Source organism: Bos indicus x Bos taurus, chromosome 5 (genome assembly GCF_003369695.1).
Source record: "Bos indicus x Bos taurus breed Angus x Brahman F1 hybrid chromosome 5, Bos_hybrid_MaternalHap_v2.0, whole genome shotgun sequence".
Lineage (NCBI taxonomy): Eukaryota > Metazoa > Chordata > Mammalia > Artiodactyla > Bovidae > Bos > Bos indicus x Bos taurus.
In genome coordinates, this window is record NC_040080.1 from 48316225 (window position 1) to 48337336 (window position 21112).

Here is a 21112-nt window from a genome sequence, read left to right on the forward strand (position 1 = left end):
CCCGTTGCCTCCCTTCTTTGGAATTATCACCAAAAGGTATGTTAAAATCTTTGTATAACTGAAGTATAAGTATTGTATTTGAAGGACAGAGCCACAGAAGTAACTGCTCACAGAGTAGAATATCCCCAGAGAGAATCTTGCCTCTGGAGAAAAGAGCTGTATTTGCTGTCCCCATTTCACAGGTGAGAACAGGGACGTTAAGTGACTGTCCCAGCATCACACAACCAGGGAGCATCAGAGACCAGGTTCAGACCCAGGTCTGTCTGACTTCCAACCCTAGCTCTTTCCAAAACCCTCTGCTTTGGCCCAGAGTTAGCAAGTGGGCTAAGGAGAGGGCCTGAGGAACTTTATGATGCAAAGTTGTGACACCTTTCACTATGATTGGGAGATACTGACTTCTTGGTCTGATTTGTCCTGGCCACCCTTCCAGGACACGCTTACTATGCTCCACAGGGCTTCTCAGATCTCTGTCTTTAACCAGTTTATTTGCGTGTTTCGAAACCCTCTTTACCATTAGCCATTCAGTAGATATTAACTGAACTTCTGTTGGGTACCTCTGGGCAGGTTCTCTATCTTATTTCTGAGCTCATTCATTTGTTTATCAGCTCAGTCGTAAGTGTTCTCTGTGTCTGTCTGCCGGGTCTGCCATAGGGATGGGTTCTCCCTGCCTCAGAGAACTCATCGTCTATAGGGGACCCCAAGAAGTAAGGTGAGTAGTGTAAGGGACTAGCTTATGGGCAGAGAGGTGTGTAGCCAGCTGTGCTGCAGGGTCCAGGAAGGCATTCAAAGAGAAGGCTGGGAAGGGCAAGAAGCAGAGAAAGAAGCGGGTAAAGGAAGACAAGAGGGAGAAGAGCTCAGAATTTCATGATTTTTTTTTCTTCCAGTATTATTGACATATAATTAACATACAGCCCTGTATAAGTTTAAGGCGTACAGCATAATTATTTGACTTACATATGTCATGAAATGATCACCACAGTAAGTTCAGTGAACATCCATTGTCTCATATGGATACAAAATAGGAAGGAAAAAACAACATTTTCCTTGTGATGAGAATTCCTAGAATTTGTTTTGCTAACATTTAGTTTAATTTTATTTATTTTGTTCACATGTAACATATAGCAGTGTTAGTAGTACTTGTGTACTATATCACTAGTACTTACTCTTCTTATAACAGGAAGTTTGTACCTTCTGATCACCTTCATCCAGTTCACCCCCCCACACCTGCCACCTCTGTTAACCACAAATATGATCTCGTTTTCCATGAGGTTAGTTGGTTGGTTTTTAAAGTATAGTTCCATGATTTTAAAGAGATTCATCATTGTCTTGAAGAGACCAATTATAAGAGACCTGGGAGGGTTGAGGGTAGAAAGTAAGCATAGCTTAGGATAACTGCATGCCCTTAAAAGCAAACATCAGGAGGCCAGCAAATTCCTTTATCTTCTGATCCCCAGCCTCCCAATACAGAGTCCATCCATCTGGTATCCCCTTTGGTTACATCATTCCTGAGAATCTCCCTGAACAATTGCTGACTGGTTCAGCTCTCACCACATGCTTCCCCTCCCCCATTTAAGAGAAGCAGAAATTAGTTTCCAGGGTAAAAATCTCACCCTGCATTAAACAGCTCCTTAAAAGGATGAAGGACTTAGCTCCACCATCTCCCACCTCGCCTTCCTCCTTTCTGTGTTATTGAATGCTAGAAAAATTATCAAGGGAAGGACATTGATCACTCTTACCCAAAAGCTTGAACCAGGGATCATTTTGCACATTCTTTAAAATCATTGACACCACATGACACCACAACAAAGATGGGTTTATTATTAGTTCTTCCTTCTTTTTCCCCAGCACTCAATGCATGCCCTGCTAATCCAGTTTACAGGAAATCCTCTACCAGGAACTGGACAGCCCATGGGTTTGCCACATCAGGCTGGCAGAGCGCACATAGTCCATTCATTAGTGAAGGTCCAGACCCCAAAGAATGACCATGGCCTCCTCACCTACCAGAGTCACTTTCCAGTAAATTGGGGCCTTTATGTGCCCACAGGAATAACATTAATAGTCCTAGCTAACATTTATTGAGCACTTGTTATGAACGTGATATTTAAAATGGATTATTATCTTGTTTAACTTTCACAGCAACCCGGGAGGCAGGCACCCCTCGTTGTTGCTACAGTCAGTCAGTTCGCTCAGGGCCTTTGCACTTGTCGCTGATTCTGCCTGAGTTCTTGCCTTGTATCAGCATGGCATGCTCCCTCGCCTCCTGCAGTTCTTTGCTTGAATCATATCCCTTCTCATAGAAGCCTTTGCCAACCACCCATTGAAAATCTCAGTAGTTCCCCCACCTGAGTCCCCTTGGCTTTCCCTACTCTGTCTTTATCATATGTCATCCTGTATGTTTAACCTACTTACCTTGTTTAATGTCTGTTCTCTATTTGCCTGAAGCCTCCATGAGGATAAGTATTTCTATCTGAAGAATGGGTTCTGATATATCTGAGTCTCTCAGCAGGTATCCATTGAGTGAAAAAAATAAATGCAGTATCACCATAACCATTTTACAGGTTAGGTAGGAGAAGTTTACCTAACATTCAAAAAACTAAAATCATGGCATCTGGTCCCATTAGTTCATGGCAAATAGATGGAGAAACAATGGAAACAATAACAGACTTTATTTTCTTGGGCTCCAAAATCACTACAGATGGTGACTACAGTCATGAAATTAAAAGAGACTTGCTCCTTGAAAGAAAAACTATGACAAACCTACACAGCATATTGAAAAACAGAGATATCGCTTTACCAACGAAGGTCAGCATAGTGAAAGCTATGGTTTTCCCAGTAGTCATGTGTGGATGTGACAGCTGGACTATAAGGAAAGCTGAGCACTGAAGAATTGATGCTTTTGAACTGTGGTGTTGGAGAAGACTCTCAAGAGTCCCTTGGACTGCAAGGAGATCCAACCAGTCCATCTGAAAGGAAATCAGTCCTGAATATTCATTGGAAGGACTGATGCTGAAGCTGAAACTCCAGTATTTTGGCCACCTAATGAAAAGAGCTGACTCATTAAAAAAGACCCTGATGCTGGGAAAGATTGAAAGCAGGAGGAGAAGGGGACGACAGAGGATGAGATGGTTGGATGGCATCACCGACTCAATAGACAAGAGTTTGAGCAAGCTCCAGGAGATGGTGATGGACAGGGAAGCCTGGCCTGCTGCAGTCCATGAAGTCGCAAGAGTCAGACACGACTGAGCAACTGATCAGCAACAACAAAGAGAAGTTTACAGACATTCACCCACAGGCCCCAGGTTCTATGGAGAACAAGTAATGGATCCAGAATTAACCTGCATCTCTGGCTTCTAAGTCTTTTTGACATTACAGAGCCAGCACTCAGCCAAATCCAAAGCCTTCTCTTGAACTGTGGTTTTGCTGGGAAACAAGGGGACAGAACTACCTGTTCACCGATTGAAATGTCCCATTGAAGTCAGCTTTGGTACAATAGGGATTTACCTTAATAGAAGAACCATCTCAACCCCTCCTCTGCTCTGGGCACTTGCTTATTGAGATCCAACTCCCTGGAGAGTATTCAGTTCCATTCAACATCAGTGCAGGTCATTATGCTTGAATGAGCAGACTGACTGTGTGCTGTAGATAGTGTCGGAAGCTGTGGATACAAAGTCAGTGAGATGCATGACTGCCTGTATGTATCTACACTCACTGTGCATTTTAAGGTCACACGTAGACTGGTCACTTAGTGCTTTTCTGCCTCTAGTTTCCTATACTAGTCACATCCTACTTCATGTTATGGGCTTCCCTGGTGGCTCACATGACAAAGAATCTGCCTACAATGTGGGAGACCCAGGTTCAATCCCTGGGTCAGGAAGAACCCCTGGAAAAGGGAATAGTTACCCACTCTGGTATTCTTGACTGAAGAATTGCATGGACTGATGAGCCTGGTGGGCCACAGTCCACAGGGTTGCAAAGAGTTGGGCATGAATGAGCGACTAACACTTTCATTTTCATTTTATCTTATCAACAGTGGTATTAGAAAATGCATGGGCTTGGGAGCCAGAGGAAATGATGTATGAATCTGGGTTCTTCCTTATTAGCCCCTTACTTACTGAGTATTTCTGGGAGGTTATAAGGAGGAGGGGTGATGCCTGGGGCCTGGTGGGCACCAAGCAGTGGTGTGCTGCCAGCTTTGTTAGCTGTCACTGCCATCATTTATTTTTGGTCAGCTTATGAGTGGTGGCTTTGGTGCCTACAAGAGAATAGGAACTTATTTTGAGTTTTTTAAATATCTGCCCGAGGTAATAACAATAGCTCTTATTTAATTGAGACTAGCCTTTGCATTGGGCTTCCTTGATGGCTCAGTGATAAACAATCCACCTGCCAATGCAGAAGACTAGGGTTCAATACCTGGGTTGGAAGATCCCCTGGAGAAGGAAATGGCAACCCACTCCAGTATTCTTGCCTTGGGAAATCCTGTGGACAGAGGAGCCTAATGGGCTACAGTCCATGGGATCAAAAAACACTCGGACATGATTTAGCAGCTGAACAGCAACAAAGCCTTTGTATTAGTCACTGTGCTGAGTGGTCTCTTTTATCTTCTTTAATCCTTACCACAGTCCTATGCTTTTGGAGTCTACAGGTGAATAAGAGCTTAGTTTGGGTTTTAAAAAAATCTTCCCCAGGCAGTACCTGTGGCTCTTATTTAATTGAGACTACCCTTTGTATTGAGCTTCCATGGTGGCTTAGATGGCAAAGAATCTGCCTGCAATGCAGGAGACCTGGGTTCAATCCCTGGGTCAGTAAGATCCCCTGGAGAAGGAAATGGCAACCCACTCCAGTATTCTTGCCTGGAAAATCCAATGGACACAGGAGCCTGGTGAGCTACAGTCCATGGGATTGCAAAGGAGACCAACATGATTTAGCAACTAAACAACCACAAAGCCTTTGTATTAGTCACTATGCTAAGTGGTCTGTTTTATTTAAACCTTGCCACAGTCCTATGAGTCATTATTTATACCTATTTTACAGAGGAGTACATAGAGCAGTAATTTGGGCACATAGCCAAGGTCATAGAGCTGGTAAACGGGGAGCTGACATGTGGATGGATGCTGGGACCTTACTCTGATCTTTATGTCAATTCCCCCAGGTGATCCAAATGTGGGACTTGAGAGGGGACTCTCTCCTTACGATCTTTCTCAAACTAGTCAGGGAAGCAACAAAAAGTACTGAAACTGGAGTCAGAAGACTTACACTCAAATCCTGATTCTGCCACTTGTGTAAGCATCCTGGCTTTAGGACATTGAGCTCACTTCTCTGAGTTTTGATTTCTTTATTTATGGCAAATTAAGAGATTGCCCTGGATGATGTCTGTGAGTCCTTCCTACTCGATGGACTTCTTTATTCAAACTGAGACAGGCTGAAGAATCTTTAATAACTACCTTAACTACAGTAGGTTTGAACTCAACAGAAATGCATACCTATGACACCAAAAGACATGTTCAAGAAAATTATGTCAGCTTTCAAAATTGGAAACCACCCACATATCCATTAGCAAAGTAATGTATAACTAGGGTGAGATATATTCATAGCGTGGGTAACAATACAGCATTATTGGCCTTTGATTCATGCCTGTTTGTTCAGCATGCTGCAGGCCTGCAGAGCCAGTCAGCCACACTGCCACTGGGGTCAGGAAGACCTCAGTGGAAATACCAGCTCTGCCACTCATGAGCTGTATGACCTCTCTGAGCCTCAATTTCCTTATCCATAAAATAAGCATTGTTGTTGTTCTTTAGTCAGTAAGTCATGGCAAACTCTTTGCATGAGTTGTAGCCTGCCGGGCTCCTCTGTCCATGGGCTTTCCCAGGCAAGAATATTTGAGTTTCCATTTCCTTCTCCAGGGGATCTTCATGACCCAGGGATCTAACTCATGTCTCCTGCTTTGGCAGGCAGATTCTTTACCACTGAACCACCAAGGAAGCCCAGAATATGCATGATCATTCCAATTTCCATGGGGGCAGTCCAGGGAATTAAATAAAATAACATACGTGTAATAGGAGCCCATCATCTTATCAGATTAATTCCAGTTCTTTTAATGAAAGGACTGTTTATGGAGTGGACAGAGAGCATTGATGTATCAGCAAGCAGGCTGAGGCCCCAGAGACCAGCAGAAGTGGTCACTGTTACCAGCTCTGGGCCAAGAGATATGTGTTAGTTTCCTGAGGCCACTGTCACTAAGGACCACGGACTGGGCAGCTTAGCAGAATTTATTTTCTTACGGTTCTTGAGGCTGAAAGTCCAAGATCAAGGGTTGGTTCTTTCTGAGGCCTCCAGCCTTTACTCACAAGATGGCTGTCTTCTCCTGGTGTGTTCACATGGTCCCCTCTCTGCCTGTCTGTCCAGATGTCCTCCTCTCATAAGGATAACTGATCCTTCTGAATTAGGGCCCGCATTCATGACTTTAACACTTCTTTGAAGACCCTCCCTCTGAATATAGTCACATCCTGAGGTCCTGGGTGGGGGTTAGGACTCCAGCATATGAATTAGGGGGAGGACATAGTTCAGCCCATAACAGGATGCGAAGGAGGTGATGCTGTCAGACACCAGTTGAGACTTTGAGCTGTGAAGGGTAGCTGCCTGGCAGAAGCTGCAGGGGATGGGAGACAGGCCCTGCTGGAAGCACTACCCAGACCCAAGAATGTGCCAAGAGGACCGCCCCCTCCTGCCTCCCTCCCTCTGGTCCATTGCAGTGTTTCCAGTGGGAAACCAGCCACCAGGGATCCCAAGCGATTCCGTCTGAAGGCCATGAGCTCTACGTTCTTCACCAGCTGTTCTTTCAGCGCCTACTTTTCCTTCAAGTGTGTGAGCAAGTTAGCAATGAAGATACGTAGGGTGCCCTTCCGTGTGGGTTGACTTTGTTTAAGTTGGAAGTTGCAGAAATTCTCCTTGCCCTTCTGCTGTCCATTAGCTCCGTGTTCAGTCAGGCTCTAGTGCACATTCGGCTGGTCCACACGCTCGGCCTCCCAAGCCGTATCGCCCTTCTTGGTGAGCAAATGAGACATCATCTTGTGCAGCAAAGCATCTAGCCAGACTGGTAGGGAGATGCAGGCTCATTATTTGTTAAAAATTAAAATCTGCATGCCAACAAGCCAGGCAGCAGATCTGACTTCTCTTCAAAGAGTAGTTATTTTTCTGTTCCTGATAGAAAGTCTGTGGGCCTTAGGACCCCTAGGCAGGCTCGGCACTGTCCTCGGCTTTTGCACCCACTCCTGACTTTTCTAAGCATCATAACATGTCCCGTTTTGCTCAGTGGTCATTTTAAGATCAAAATCTTGGACACTCTGTATTTTTCCCCTATACAAATCCAAAAAACACTTTCTTCAAACTGAAAGAGATGGGCTGAAGTCTTTAATAACTACCTTAAGTACAGTAGGTTTGCACTCAACAGAAATGCATACCTGTGACACCCAGAGACACATTCCAGAATGTTATATCAGCTTTCAGAACTGAAAACAAGCTACATGTCTGTCAGCAATGTAGTGGAGAAGCAGGGTGAGATATGTTCATAGTGTAGGTAACAATGCAGTGTTAAGTGAACAGACTACAATGACGTGCAGTAACATGAATGGGTTTCACAGATTTAATATTGAGCCAAAAGGCCAGGCATAAAAGGAGTCCATACTGTATGATTCAATTTATGTATAATTCAGAACCTGATGAGGTATCCCAGGTGGCACAGTTGGTAAAGAATCCACTTGTCAATGCAGGAGACACAAGAAACACAGGCTCAATCCCTGCGTCCAGAAGATCCCCTGGAACAGGAAATGGCAACCCCCTCCCCACCCACCCCCCGCCCCAGTATTCCTGGCCTAAAAATTCCGAAGACAGAGGAGTCTGGAGGGAGCTCAGTCCATGGGGTTGCAGAGAGTTGGACATGACTGAGCATGCACTGCTAGCTGGCGGAACCTGATGAAACTGAACTATGGTGTGAGAATTCAGGATCACAGCAGGGCAGTGTGTATGTATGTGACTTTGAGCCCACAGTAAGAGAAATTCTGGTCTGTCTGTGATGTTCTGTTTCTTAGTCCAAGTTCCAGTTAAAACAGTAATTTCACTTTGTGAAAATTCATCACACTATGTACTTAAGATCTATATACTTTTATGAGTGTATATATTAATAATACTTCAATATAAGTTCACTATAAAAGGAGTGGTTAAAAGGTATTTGCCAACCACACCATCCCCATGGAAAAGAAATGCAAAAAAGCAAAATGGCTATCTGGGAAGCCTTACAAATAGCTGTGAAAAGAAGAGAAGCGAAAAGCAAAGGAGAAAAGGAAAGATATAAGCATCTGAATGCAGAGTTCCAAAGAATAGCAAGAAGAGACAAGAAAGCCTTCCTCAGCGACCAGTGCAAAGAAATAGAGGAAAACAACAGAATGGGAAAGACTAGAGATCTCTTCAAGAAAATTAGAGATACCAAGGGAACATTTCATGCAAATATGGGCTCGATACAGGATAGAAATGGTATGGACCTAACAGAAGCAGAAGATATTAAGAAGAGGTGGCAAAAATGCACAGAAGAACTGTACAAAAAAGATCTTCACAACCCAGATAATTACGATGATGTGATCACTGATGGGACATCCTGGAATGTGAAGTCAAGTGGGCCTTAGAAAGCATCACTATGAACAAAGCTAGTGGAGGTGATGGAATTCCAGTTGAGCTGGTTCAAATCCTGAAAGATGATGCTGTGAAAGTGCTGCACTCAATATGCCAGCAAATTTGGAAAACTCAGCAGTGGCCACAGGACTGGAAAAGGTCAGTTTTCATTCCAATCCCAAAGAAAGGCAATGCCAAAGAATGCTCAAACTACTGCACAATTGCACTCATCTCACACGCTAGTAAAGTAATGCTCAAAATTCTCCAAGCCAGGCTTCAGCAATACGTGAACCGTAAACTTCCAGATGTTCCAGCTGGTTTTAGAAAAGGCAGAGGAACCAGAGACCAAATTGCCAACATCCACTGGATCATAGAAAAAGCAAAAGAGTTCCAGAAAAACATCTATTTCTGCTTTATTGACTATGCCAAAGCCTTTGACTGTGTGGATCACAATAAACTGTGGAAAATTCTGAAAGAGATGGGAATGACCAACCTAGATAGCATATTCAAAAGCAGAGACATTACTTTGCCAACAAAGGTCCATCTAGTCAAGGCTATGGTTTTTCCAGTAGTCATGTATGGATGTGAGAGTTGCACTGTGAAGAAGGCTGAGCACCGAAGAATTGATGCTTTTGAACTGTGGTGTTGGAGAAGACTCTTGAAAGTCCTTTGGACTGCAAGGAGATCCAACCAGTCCATTCTGAAGGAGATCAGCCCTGGTATTTCTTTGGAAGGAATGATGCTAAAACTGAAACTCCAGTACTTTGGCCACCTCATGCGAAGAGTTGACTCATTGGAAAAGACTCTGATGCTGGGAGAGATTGGGGGCAGGAGGAGAAGGGGACGACAGAGGATGAGATGGCTGGATGACATCACTGACTCAATGGACGTGAGTCCGAGTGAACTCTGGGAGTTGGTGATGGACAGGGAGACCTCTCGTGCTGCGATTCATGGGGTCACGAAGAGTCGGACACACTGAGCGACTGAACTGAACTGAACTGAAACCCTTTATGTTCTTCCTTCTATCACAGCTCTGTTCAGTGAGAAGAAGAGATTATGGTAACATTGTATGCTCTTAAAGGACCACTCCCTATGATGTGAGATCTGAACTCACCTCTTTTTGAACCAACCTTGCTTGCCCAAAACACACCTTTCTTATTTCAGTGCCCCAAACACCTCCAGGCTCTTGAGAGCCGGGACTACTGTGTTGTTCATCTTTGTATACCTAGTGCCTAGCATGTAAAAGTCACTTGATAGACATTTATTGAATGAACGAATAAGTAAGTGAGTGAGTGAATGACCACCAGCCTTTTATAAGATTGAGCTGCTTTTTATACTTCATCCATTCACACTTTCAGAAACCCCAGCAAAGTCAGGGAACGCTTCAGGAGAAAGGATTTCTATATTCTCTCTCTCTGATAAAGAATTTTCGAAAAGGAAAACACTTAAAAGCAAAAAGCAGAACCTTTTAATTTATATGATCAAAAGTAAGTCCTAGGTAAAATCAGCAGGGGATTTTAAATTAAGCGAATTTTAATAAATTCACTTTCCATTGGGTCATCATGCATAAGAAGAGAACTCTAGTGCTTCAAAGCAGAAGAGAGGAAAGTCAGAATTATGTGGGACATTGTCATAAACATTTCTAGGATGAGAGCCGGCATCTTCCCCAGAGGCTCCTGCGTAGACAACCACTCCATCTCCACTTAAAGTTTTGTTTCTTTGATGAAGCCAGCAAAGCTACAGGAAGGGCTAAAGGAAGGACCAAGGGATAGACTTCCATTTTCATATATCAGCCCTTGAAGTGCAGGCAGAAAGTTGAGAAAATGCAGACAGAAGCCAGAGAGGACTCAGGCAAAGGGAAAAAGCAATATTCTACCAGTTTCCTGGGGGAGAGATCCTGGTAAATAAATCTAGAAAGTGTCAGATGCAGTAAGCACCTTTGAGATTCACCAGGCACATTGATAAAACCACCACAGTTTAACTGTATTTAACCCCCTATCTCCTAAACTTATTTAACATAGCAGACCCTGCTTCCCATAACATCTGTTAGCATCCTGCAGCAGGCCATGGAACATACTGTGGGAAACACTGCCTCTGGGAGTAAAAGGTTTAATCTGAAATTTGTTCTCCACTGGTCGAAGGCATCAGGTAGCCACTTTGTACCTCAGTTTCTTCTGATTTAAGTAAGCACGTGATTGGAATTGACCTTTAGTCTGTCCCAGCCGTATTCTTTAGCTTGGCTGAAGCTTGAAAGCAGACTGCATGGAAAGAAAGAAAGAAAACAGAGGCAAAACCTCCTCATTTTTTACTTTTTTTTAAAAAAAGTATTTATTTAACTGTGCCAGGTCTTAGTTGTAGCACAAAGGATCTTTGATCTTCGTTGCAGCGCGCATTCTCAGTTGTTAAGTCATGGCCAACCCTTTTCGGTCCTATGGACTATAGTCTGCCAGGCTCCTGTGTCCTTGAGATTTCCCAGATGAGAGTACTGGAGTCGGTTGCCATTTCGTCCTTCAGGGGGTCTTCCCAACCCAGGGATAGAACCTGTGTCTCTTGCATCTCCTACATTACAGGAAGATTCTTTAGCACTGAGTCATGGTGACCTTTTTAGCTGTGGTTTGCAATCTTTAGCTGTGGCATGTGGGATCCAGTTCCCTGGCTAAGGATCAAACCCAGACTCCTTGGAGCATGGAGTCTTAACCAGTGAAAAACACCAGGAAAGTCCCAGAACCTCCTCTTAAATAGCAGATTTTCTTTAATACGAGCTTGAGGTCTTCCCTTTGCTGGAAGGGTTTTAAGGGATTCTCCTGGCCTGCAGGAGGTGGTACAGCACAGGCTAAGAGGTTAGTTGTGGACTCAGATACAGAAAGAAGAGAATTTCTGTGCCATGCGGGAGGGGAATTGACATGTTAGCTATAGAACAGCACACTGTTTTAAATTATTCTTGGCTGAAACCCCTGGTCCCTTACACAGGTTCAGACTCCACCTACATGAGCAGCCTCAGTCACACAGGGCTCCCTGTCTCTCCTGTCTTTGTATGCTTGGTTTCTTCCAGGTTCTGACACAAGCAATCTGATTTTGGCCTGTGGTCTTCACAGAATCCTCCAAACATTCCCTAACTGTTCCTCTAGGAGCTCCCTGGCTTGTTTTGGCTTCAGGTCACAGATTCAGCAAAGTCTCGCCATATTTACTATGGTCATGTACACAGACGCACACTACCACAGGTGATCTAGTGTAGCTCAAAAGGCCACAGGGCTAAGAGTGAGAAGAATTTGGTCACCTACCAGCTAGACAAGAGCCTTAGTTTCTTCGTCTCAAAAATGGAAATAATTCCATGAACCTAGCTGGCCCATCATAAGAGTCGGAGGTTATCTAGGTCATGCACCTTGTCTTTCGGATACAGCAGTTGCTTAATAAATGGCAGGTGACACTCATCAGCTTGTCACCATTTTTATTCTGCTTCCCTCTTGCAGTTGCAGTGGTTAAAAAAAAAAAATCAGTATCTGGCTCATTTTTTTTTTAAAAGCGTTATATTCTGTCTCTGCATTCACATCCAGCCTCCTCTCCCTGCCATATTGGCTACCAAGCTGTTACTACATATTCAGTTTGGGAAAAAGAAACATTGTCCTCTGATCCGGAGATGAAACGCCCCACCACTGGACCAGATGTTCACAGGAGAAGCCTTTGATTTTTCATTTATTTATTCATTTATTTATTTAGTGTTAGTCTCTTAAGCTCCCAGCACAGCAGCAGAAGGTAAGGCTGTGCAAGCCCCACGCATACCAGCCAGCTCCATTGGGAGGGCCTTTCAAATTCCAGGCATGCTGCCTCCGTGCAGAGCTCTGGCCTCCGGGGCCAAGGGCTCGCTCTTCGCTCCCAGACCCCAACGGCAAGAATAGAAATGGCAGATCACGTAGCAGCAAATGCCAGGCAAAGGCCAGAGTCAAGCTTTTTGGCACCTCTGTCCCCCTGACAGCAGGAAGCAGTGTCAGTCTCTGTCCTGGGGCCCATATTCCAAAGCCAAAGCTGTGTTGTTTCAGCTTGAAAGGGTCCAATTGCAGAAGGAGCCATTTTCATCATTTTTAACTAGGGTTCACTGAAAAAGCTTCCTCCCACATTGTGTGTGTGCCCATTAATTTGTGTTAATTCGAGTGGGAATCAAGCCAGTTCAATGAGTGATAATTAGGTACCTTAATGAAGAAATGTATAGTTTCTGTAACTGTTATTTACAAGCTTTTATGTACCACTTCATATTTCCAGAGGCCTTCACAATCATTCATCAGGGCAACTCTCAGTACCGTAGGAGTGATGTCAATAAGTACTGAGAGTTGTGGTTCCCTTGAAAATGTTGTTTTTCAGCTCTTGTATAATCTAGGTACAAATTCCCCACCTTTGACAAGACAGAAAGATTATCTTACAAGTACATACCCATGTGATTATATTTAACAGCTTAACAGGCTCCTTAGCTGCTTGAGGACACAATTATATACATGATTGTAAATACTGTAAATGATTTTTCTTAAATCATTAATTTTTGTTTTTTGTTTTTTGTTTTTTGTTTTTACTGTGCTGGGTCTTTACTGCTGAGCAGACTTTTCTCTAGTTGTGGCCAGTGGGATCTACTCTCTAGCTGTGATATGTGAGCTCATTGTTGAGATGGCTTCTGTTGAGGCTCTAGGGTGCGCGGGCTTCTGTAGTTGTGGCTTCCGGGCTCCGGAGCACAGGCTCTAGTGGTGCACAGGCTTAGTTGCCCTGCGGCATGTGGGATCTTTCCTGATCAGGAATCCAACTCGTGTCTCCTGCATTGGCAGGTGGATTCTTTACCACTGAGCCATCACGAAGCCCTGGAGTGTATTCTCTTTCCTTCAATCTTCTTTTTTTTTCATTTTCTGTGGGTTGTATGCCTTGGCAGCTGCTTGCAATATCCCGAAGGGAGATCCTAGTCACAAAAGTGCTTAAGTGATGAGCCCCTAAGCTGTTGCTGTTCAGTAGCTCAGTCGAGTCCGACTCTTTGTGACCCTGTGGACTGCAGCACACCAGGCTTCCATGTCCTTCACCATCTTCTGGAGTTTGCTCAAACTCATGTCCATTGAGTCAGCGATGCCATCCAACCATCTCATCCTCTGTCATCCTATTCTCCTCCTGCCTTCAATCTTTCCCAGCATCAGAGTCTTTTCCAGTGAGTCAGTTCTTCGCATTAGGTGGCCAAAGTATTGGAGCTTCAACTTCAGCATCAGTCCTTCCAATGAATATTCAGGACTGATTTCTTTTAGGATTGACTGGTTTGACCTCCTTGTAGTCCAAGGGACTCTCAAGAGTCTTAAGCTACCTATTGACAGAAGACTAAGAAGCAATATGGACCTGGCAATATCTCACAGTTTTTAAGTGTCCAGTGCATTCTACCTGCACAAGGGGATTTTTAGAAAGACCAAATAATTTAGGTTCATAAATAAATGAGTGTGTATAGACATTTATTATCAATATTTCTCAAGTCAGCAGTATTGAGAACAGTTTCTACTGTACTCAGTAACTTTTTTAATGTTATGGAATCTTTATTTCAAGGTAGAAAATCATAAATCATGGCTTATACCAGACACTTTTAAAGTTTTAGAGCTTCAGCATCAGTCCTTCCCATGAATATTCAGAGTAAATTTCCTGTAGGATTGACTGGTTTTATCTCCTTGTCCAGGAGATTCTCGAGAGTCTTCTCCAGCACCACAGTTTAAAGCATCATTTGGTGCTCAGCCTTGCAGCCTTCTTTATGGCCCAACTCACATATCTGTACATGACTACTGGAAAATCCATAGCTTTGACTATATGGACTTTTGTCACCAACGTGATACCTCTGCTTTTTTAATACTCTATCTAGGTTTGTCATAGCTTTTCTTCCAAAGAGCAAGTGTCTTTTAATTTCATTGCTGCAGTCACCATCCACAGTGATTTTGGAGCCCAAGAAAATAAAATATGTCACTGTTTCCACTTTTTCCCATCTATTTGCCATGAAGTGATGGGACTGGATGCCATGATCTTATTTTTTTGAATGTTGAGTTTTAAGCCAGCTTTTTCACCCTCCTCTTTAACCCTCATCAAGAAGCACTTTAGTTCCTCTTCGCTTTCTGCCATTAGGGTGGTGTCATTCACATATCTGAGGTTGTTTATATTTCTCCTGGCAATCTTGATTCCCACTTGTGATTCATCCAGCCCAACATTTCACATAATGTACTCTGCATATAAGTTAAGTAAGCAGGGTGACAATATACAGTCTTGATGTACTCCTTTCCCAATTTAGAACCAGTCAGTTGTTCCATGTCTGGGTTCTAACTGTTGCTTCTTGACCTTCATACAGATTTTCAGGAGGCAGGACAGGTGGTCTGGTATTCCCATCTCTTTAAGAATTTTCCACAGTTTGTTGTGATCCACACAGTCAAAGGCTTTAGCATAGTCAATGGAGCTGAAGTAGGCCGTTTTTTGAAATTCTCTTGCTTTATCTGTGATCCAGCGGATGTTGGCAATTTTATCTCTGGCTCCTCTGTCTTTTCTAACCTAATTTGTACATCTGGAAGTTCTCAGTTTACATACTGCTGAAGCCTAGCTTGAAGGATTTTGAGCATTACCTTGCTAGCATATGAAATGAACACAGTTGTATGGGAATTTGAACATTCTTTGGCATTTCCCTTCTTTGGGATTGGAGTAAAAACTGACCTTTCACAGCCCTGTGGCCACTGCTGAGTTTTCCAAATTTGCTGGCATATTGAGTGCAGCACTTTCACAGCATCATCTTTTGAGGTTTGAAATAGCTCAGCTGGAATTCCATCACCTCCTCTAGCTTTTTTCATAGTAATGTTTCCTAAGGCCCATTTGACTTCACATTCTAGGATGTCTGGCTCTAGGTGAGTGACCACATCATCATGGTTATCCAGGTCATTAAGACTTTCTTGTATACTTTTCCTATGTATTCTTGCCACTTTTTCTAAATCTCTTCTGTTACAACGAGATGCCAGTCCAGGTTCAATGCACGATACTGGATGCTTGGGGCTGGTGCACTGGGACGACCCAGAGGGATGGTATGGGGAGGGAGGAGGGAGGAGGGTTCAGGATGGGGAACACATGTATACCTGTGGTGGATTCATTTTGATATTTGGCAAAACTAATACAATTATGTAAAGTTTAAAAATAAAATAAAATTAATTTAAAAAAATAAATAAATAAATCTCTTCTGTTAGATCCATATGATTTCTGTCCTTTATTGTGCTGATCTTTGCATGAAATCTTCCCTTGGTTCTCCAATTTTCCTGAAGAGATCTCTAATCTTTCCCATTCTGTTGTTTTCCTCTGTTTCTTTGCATTGTTTACTTATGAAGGCTTTCTTCTCTCTCCTTGCTGTTTTCTGGAACTCTGCAGCATTCTGTTGGGTATATCTTTCCCTTTCTCCTTTGCCTTTCCCTTCTCTCCTTTTCTCAGCTATTTGTAAGACCTCCTCAGACAACCACTTAGCCTTCTTGGCATTTTTTGCAATGCTCATGGTTAAAAATTTACCAGCCTACCACTGGGGGCATGCGGCAGTTTTCTGAGTTTGCAAAGGCAAGTAGCCCTGGTGGCTCAATGGTAAAGAATCAGCCTGCAATGCAGAAGACATGGGAGTTCAATCCCTGGGTCAGGAAGGTCCCCTGGTGAAGGCAATGGCACCCCACTCCAGCCTGGAAAATCCCATGGATGGAGGAGCCTGACAGGCTACAGTCCATGGGGTTGAAAAAGAGTTGGACACAACTTAGCAACTAAACTACAACAACCCAGGTAGAAACCAAAAGTCAGAAAATGAACAAGTCTTGGTCTGAGTCACAGAACTCCACAGAGGTATTGCTGGGCCTCTGGTCTGTGTGGTGTCGCTGAAGAAGCTCTGGCTTTGGAGTCAGGCAGATCTGACTTTGGATCTCATAGAACTGCTCTTACACAGTAAACTGTTTAAGTGTCTGACCCAGCGTCTACCCCACTCAGCCTCCCCACCTGCAAAATAAGGATGACAATATCTAGCTTATCCATGTGCCAAAAAAACCTAACAAAGCACCAGGGAGATGTGCAATAGGTATGATTTGCCCTTTTGACTTACAAGTTCAGATCTGTGTGTATTACCCCATTCTTGCCATAACCATATATATGTTTTTTTTTTTTATTTCAACTCTACCCAATGGACCAAACACCTTTCACAAAATAGTAAATATTCTTTTTTCTCCAAATATGTTCCACTGGAATAAGTTTTTTTAAAAAGTCTCAGTGCTGACATTCATGTGTGATTTGGGGAATCAGTTTCTTTCCAACAGTCTTAGAAATGTATGTACTAGGTATCAAGTAAGATCATTTTTCAGCCGCCCGGAGTTTTCTCCACCGACTGTTCTGCTGAGCTAAGCTTCCTGAGGAGGATTGATTTGGGAGCCCATGGGTGCCATGGTTCCGTCCACCAAATTAACTGCAATAGCCTGCAGGGTGTCCTTCTCGCTGTTGTGTTCTGTGCCGTGTGCGTTCTCTGCATATGCTCACCAACCAGTTAGTAGACACTCGCTCCTAAGCTATTCAGCTAAGCCAAGAATGTACTTTTCTTTTTAGACTTTTACTAATTTATTTTTACCCGAATAATACATTTAGTTGTTTTTAACATTTTTAAAATACAAAGGTGTATAAAATGACAATTGCCGTTCCTGTGTGGTAGAGTGTGCTCTGTTCAACTCTTTGCAAACCCATGAACTGTAGCCCACCAGGCTCCTCTGTCCATGGGATTTCCCCTGGACAAGAATACTGAAGTGGGTTGCCATTTCCTTCTCCAGGGGATCTTTCTGACCCAGGGATCAAACCCGCATCTCCTGCACTGGCAGGTAGATTCTTTCCACTGAGCTACCAGGAAATCCCTTCCCTTCCTATACAATCACCCCATTCACTCAAGTCTCTCCCATAAACCGCCCCCAACACTAAAAAGAGGGTAGAGAGGAGGAGGAAGCAACCTCTGACAATTAGTTTCTTATGAACTTGAAGGCTCCTGGGGCCCCATCTTGAACACCCAGCGTCAGCACAGCCTTCACCTTAGTTTCTACCTGTGTCTAATGCATTGGGCCAAAGAAAGCTATTAAAACCAGCAATACTGCAATGAGCTCATATGGCTTGTCAGGAGGTATAAAGCAAATTGGCAAAGACATACCCATAATAAAGTTGGAGAGGATCTGCTTTGTTTCTGTAAAGATAAATGACACAGGTTGTACAAACACCATCTATCAGCTAACCCTCAGTAGGTTGTCATTTATCTGGGGAAAAACAGGAGAGAATCTGTGTTTACAGGGTATGTACCATGTGTCAGGTGTACAGTGCTAGGCTCTTTTTTTCTTTTTTCTGGTGGTAAAATATACAAAACATAAAAATGCCATTTTAACCGTCTTTAAGTGTACAGTTCAATGGCATTAGGTACATTCACAATGTTATACGACCATCACCACCATCCATCTCCAGGGAGTGCTAGGCTCCTTTGCCCATCTCACTTGTTCCCTGCAGCAGCTTCTGAAATCTGTGTTAATATTCTCCATACAGTGAGGATATTTCAGAGAGACTATTTAACGTCTCATACCAAGTACCTGGCAGAGCCTGGGGTGAACCCAGGCGTGTTCGTCTCCAAAACACATGGTCAGGCGTGCCTGGCTCACTCTCTTACCTGTGGTTTTTTCCCTCTGTTTCATCCTATACTGTTGTCCAGGGGTGATCCTGCTGCTTCTAGATAAGCTGCGGAAGATGAAGTGGGAGCAGATGTGGAGGCTGACCGCAGAGAGGGAGCTGATGGGCATGCTCTCTACGTCCTTAGCCGACCAGGTGAGTCACCAGCCTAAAAGGTATGGTTATTCCCAAGCCCCCGGTGTGCTGCTTCTCAAACTTGCATGGGGCTGGGTCTACATTATTTTTCCAGCTCTTGCATGACTTCATACTTGGATAAATCTGCTTCATTCTTGCCAGCCGAAGACCACAGCCCTCTCCTTAGTTCATTCCCCCTGTTCATCCGTGTTCATCACACTTTTTCCTGCACACTGTGCGTGCCAGGAACTATGTTCAGAAACAGGATTACAGGGATAAATGAAGGACAGAATCCTTGGCCTCAGAAAGTCCATAGTTTATTGATGTAGACTCTCAAGTAAGTGATAGTTTGGTGTGTTAAGAGGAGGTCACGGTCTTCACCTCAATGCAGAATGCACAGTGCCTGCCCCCTGAGATTCTGAAATGCCAAGGCATATTTCCCGGACAAGATTTCATTTGTCTTTTTGGCAAATAGAATCAAACTTTTAAAGCCACGCCTTTTGCTTAGCTCCTGTACTGTGACCCCCATCCTCAAGGGGAATGGATTTAAATAGAAGGGACAAACCTCCTTGGCTGGTGAAATCAGCTTTTAATCCAGGCAGTCTGAAAAAGTCCATGAACTCCAGCAAGCAACTAACATAAATTCCTAAAACCCCCATTTCTCATTTCTGCTGAGCCTTTGACTTTGAATCTACTAGGGTCACACATCTTGATTCTGAGATCCCCATGTTATATGTGGCCATCTCAGAATGTAAAGATATCTCTGAGTTCGTTGCGTGTTATTCTTTCCTGTTCAACCAAAAAGCAAGCCCACTCTCCTTGTTTTTGCTCATCATTTAGCTGCCTGATTCATTGAATTCTTACAGAGTTTTCTAGTATGAAGGAAAACAAGAAACTCTGTAGGGTTAGTTTACTATTTTTTTTTTTAGCATTGTTATTATTCAGTATTTCCCAAGCAGCCAGAAACTAATTTCCTTTTTCATACAGGAGATATGGTATAATGGATGAGTTAAAAATTACCCAGGTAGCTGTTTTAAACCTGAGGGGGAAATTGTCCTCCATCATCATATTTCAAGTCGGGTCACAGTGACTTGAGTGTGTCCCCAAAAGCTAGCAATTGCATGTCCATGTCCAGAGAAGATAGTTTATTCAGCCATCTCCTTCTGTGAAGGCCCATAATTCACCTTCCAGCTCCACTTGTCAGCAGCTAGTTAATAAGCATGGCCTGGTGGTGCAGGAGCTTGAAGAAGAGCTGGAAAGAGGGAAAGCCCCATAGAAAAGTCAGAGTTGAATTTGGAGATGGGGAGCACAGATACAGGCACCCTGGCCCATAGGAATCCCAGGCACATCCATCATCAAGTCTGCCCAGAGCCCCAGGAAATGCGGCTGAAGCAGGATGTATCATTTGTCTCAGCCCCTGAATCAGCAGAGCAACTTGTCATCACACAGTTTCCTATCCAGGAGGCTCAGGATGGATGACATGGGGTTCCTCTGTGAGGTAAGAAGCGGGCCAGAAAAGCGGCTTCATTTATTATATACCAGCTCGAGTGGAAAAGATGCTCTGTGTCTGCCCCCATGTCCCTTTGCTGGAAGGGGATCACTGAGACCAGCAAGACCCGTGAACATCAAGTCAGCATGGGGCATTCCCCCCAGTGTAGGGGGATCTATCCAAACAGGATTGCTTGGTTTCTAGAGATAAAAGGCACGGGAAATGCCCAGCAGGGCAAGCCAGCCTGTGCTCCAAGCAGGAGGCTCATGAGAGATTGCACGGGAGATGTCATGCCTCAAGAGCCAGCATCACAAGCTGAGCCCATTTGACTGACAGTTGTCTCTGGCTTTTATCCCCCAGGACATTTTCAATGCTGTCATCAAACAAAACCCCTTCCTCGTGTATCAGCTGCCCTGCTTCTGGAATGTGCAGCTGTCAGACCACACCCGCTCCGAGCAGTGCTACAGAGATGTGTCTGACCTAAAGGTAGGATAAGGAAAGCCCCGGTGGGCATCAGCTCACCCCCCGGGTAAAGTGAGGTGCCCAGCAGTGGCAGAGGGAACCCGAATGGGGCATGAGTGGCTCGAAGCCTGTGTGCAGTGTGGGGAAAGAGAGAAGGGTGCAGGAGAGCAGAATGAATGTGCTTTTCTTCTTTGTTTGGTTCCCCACCCGTCTTGTTTGGGCTTTCTGGAAAGCATAAGGCCTCCCAGCACAAGAACCAGCTTGTGTGGTTATGTTTCCTGCCACCTGCTGCTGGCTGTTTGGGTTCATGTCAGCTCCCCAAATCCAATCATTTAATTCAAACAAAGCATTTAGGGAGGGTCTACTCTGTAGATGTTATACAGCCAGATGCTGTAGATATGGATATGAACAATTTATTTTCTACTTTCAAATCAGTCTTGGCAGAGAGGAACAGAGAAACAAGTAAAGAAATAAATGTTAAAAAAAAAAACTGACAGATGCTATGATAGCTATCCATGAGGTGAGCTGTTGAATAGTTATATGGATAGCTAGGGCTTCCCTGGTAGCTCAGATGGTAAAGAGTCTGCCGGCAATGCAGGAGACCCAGGTTCGATCCCAGAGTCAGGAAGATCCCCTGAAGAAGGGTCTTGGAGAAGGAAATGACAACCCATTACAGTA

At 43.9% G+C, this 21112-nt stretch overlaps 1 protein-coding gene across 3 annotated transcripts in view; it reads left to right on the plus strand.

Annotated features, from left to right (window-relative positions):
- LARGE1 (LARGE xylosyl- and glucuronyltransferase 1) overlaps nucleotides 1-21112 on the plus strand; it is a 609285-nt gene that overhangs the window by 500520 nt on the left and 87653 nt on the right. For all 3 annotated transcript variants that reach the window (XM_027541848.1, XM_027541849.1, XM_027541850.1), the window contains exons 8-9: nucleotides 18392-18504; nucleotides 20333-20458. In XM_027541848.1, the coding sequence (XP_027397649.1) occupies nucleotides 18392-18504; nucleotides 20333-20458 (239 nt within the window). The remainder of the gene's footprint in view (nucleotides 1-18391; nucleotides 18505-20332; nucleotides 20459-21112) is intronic.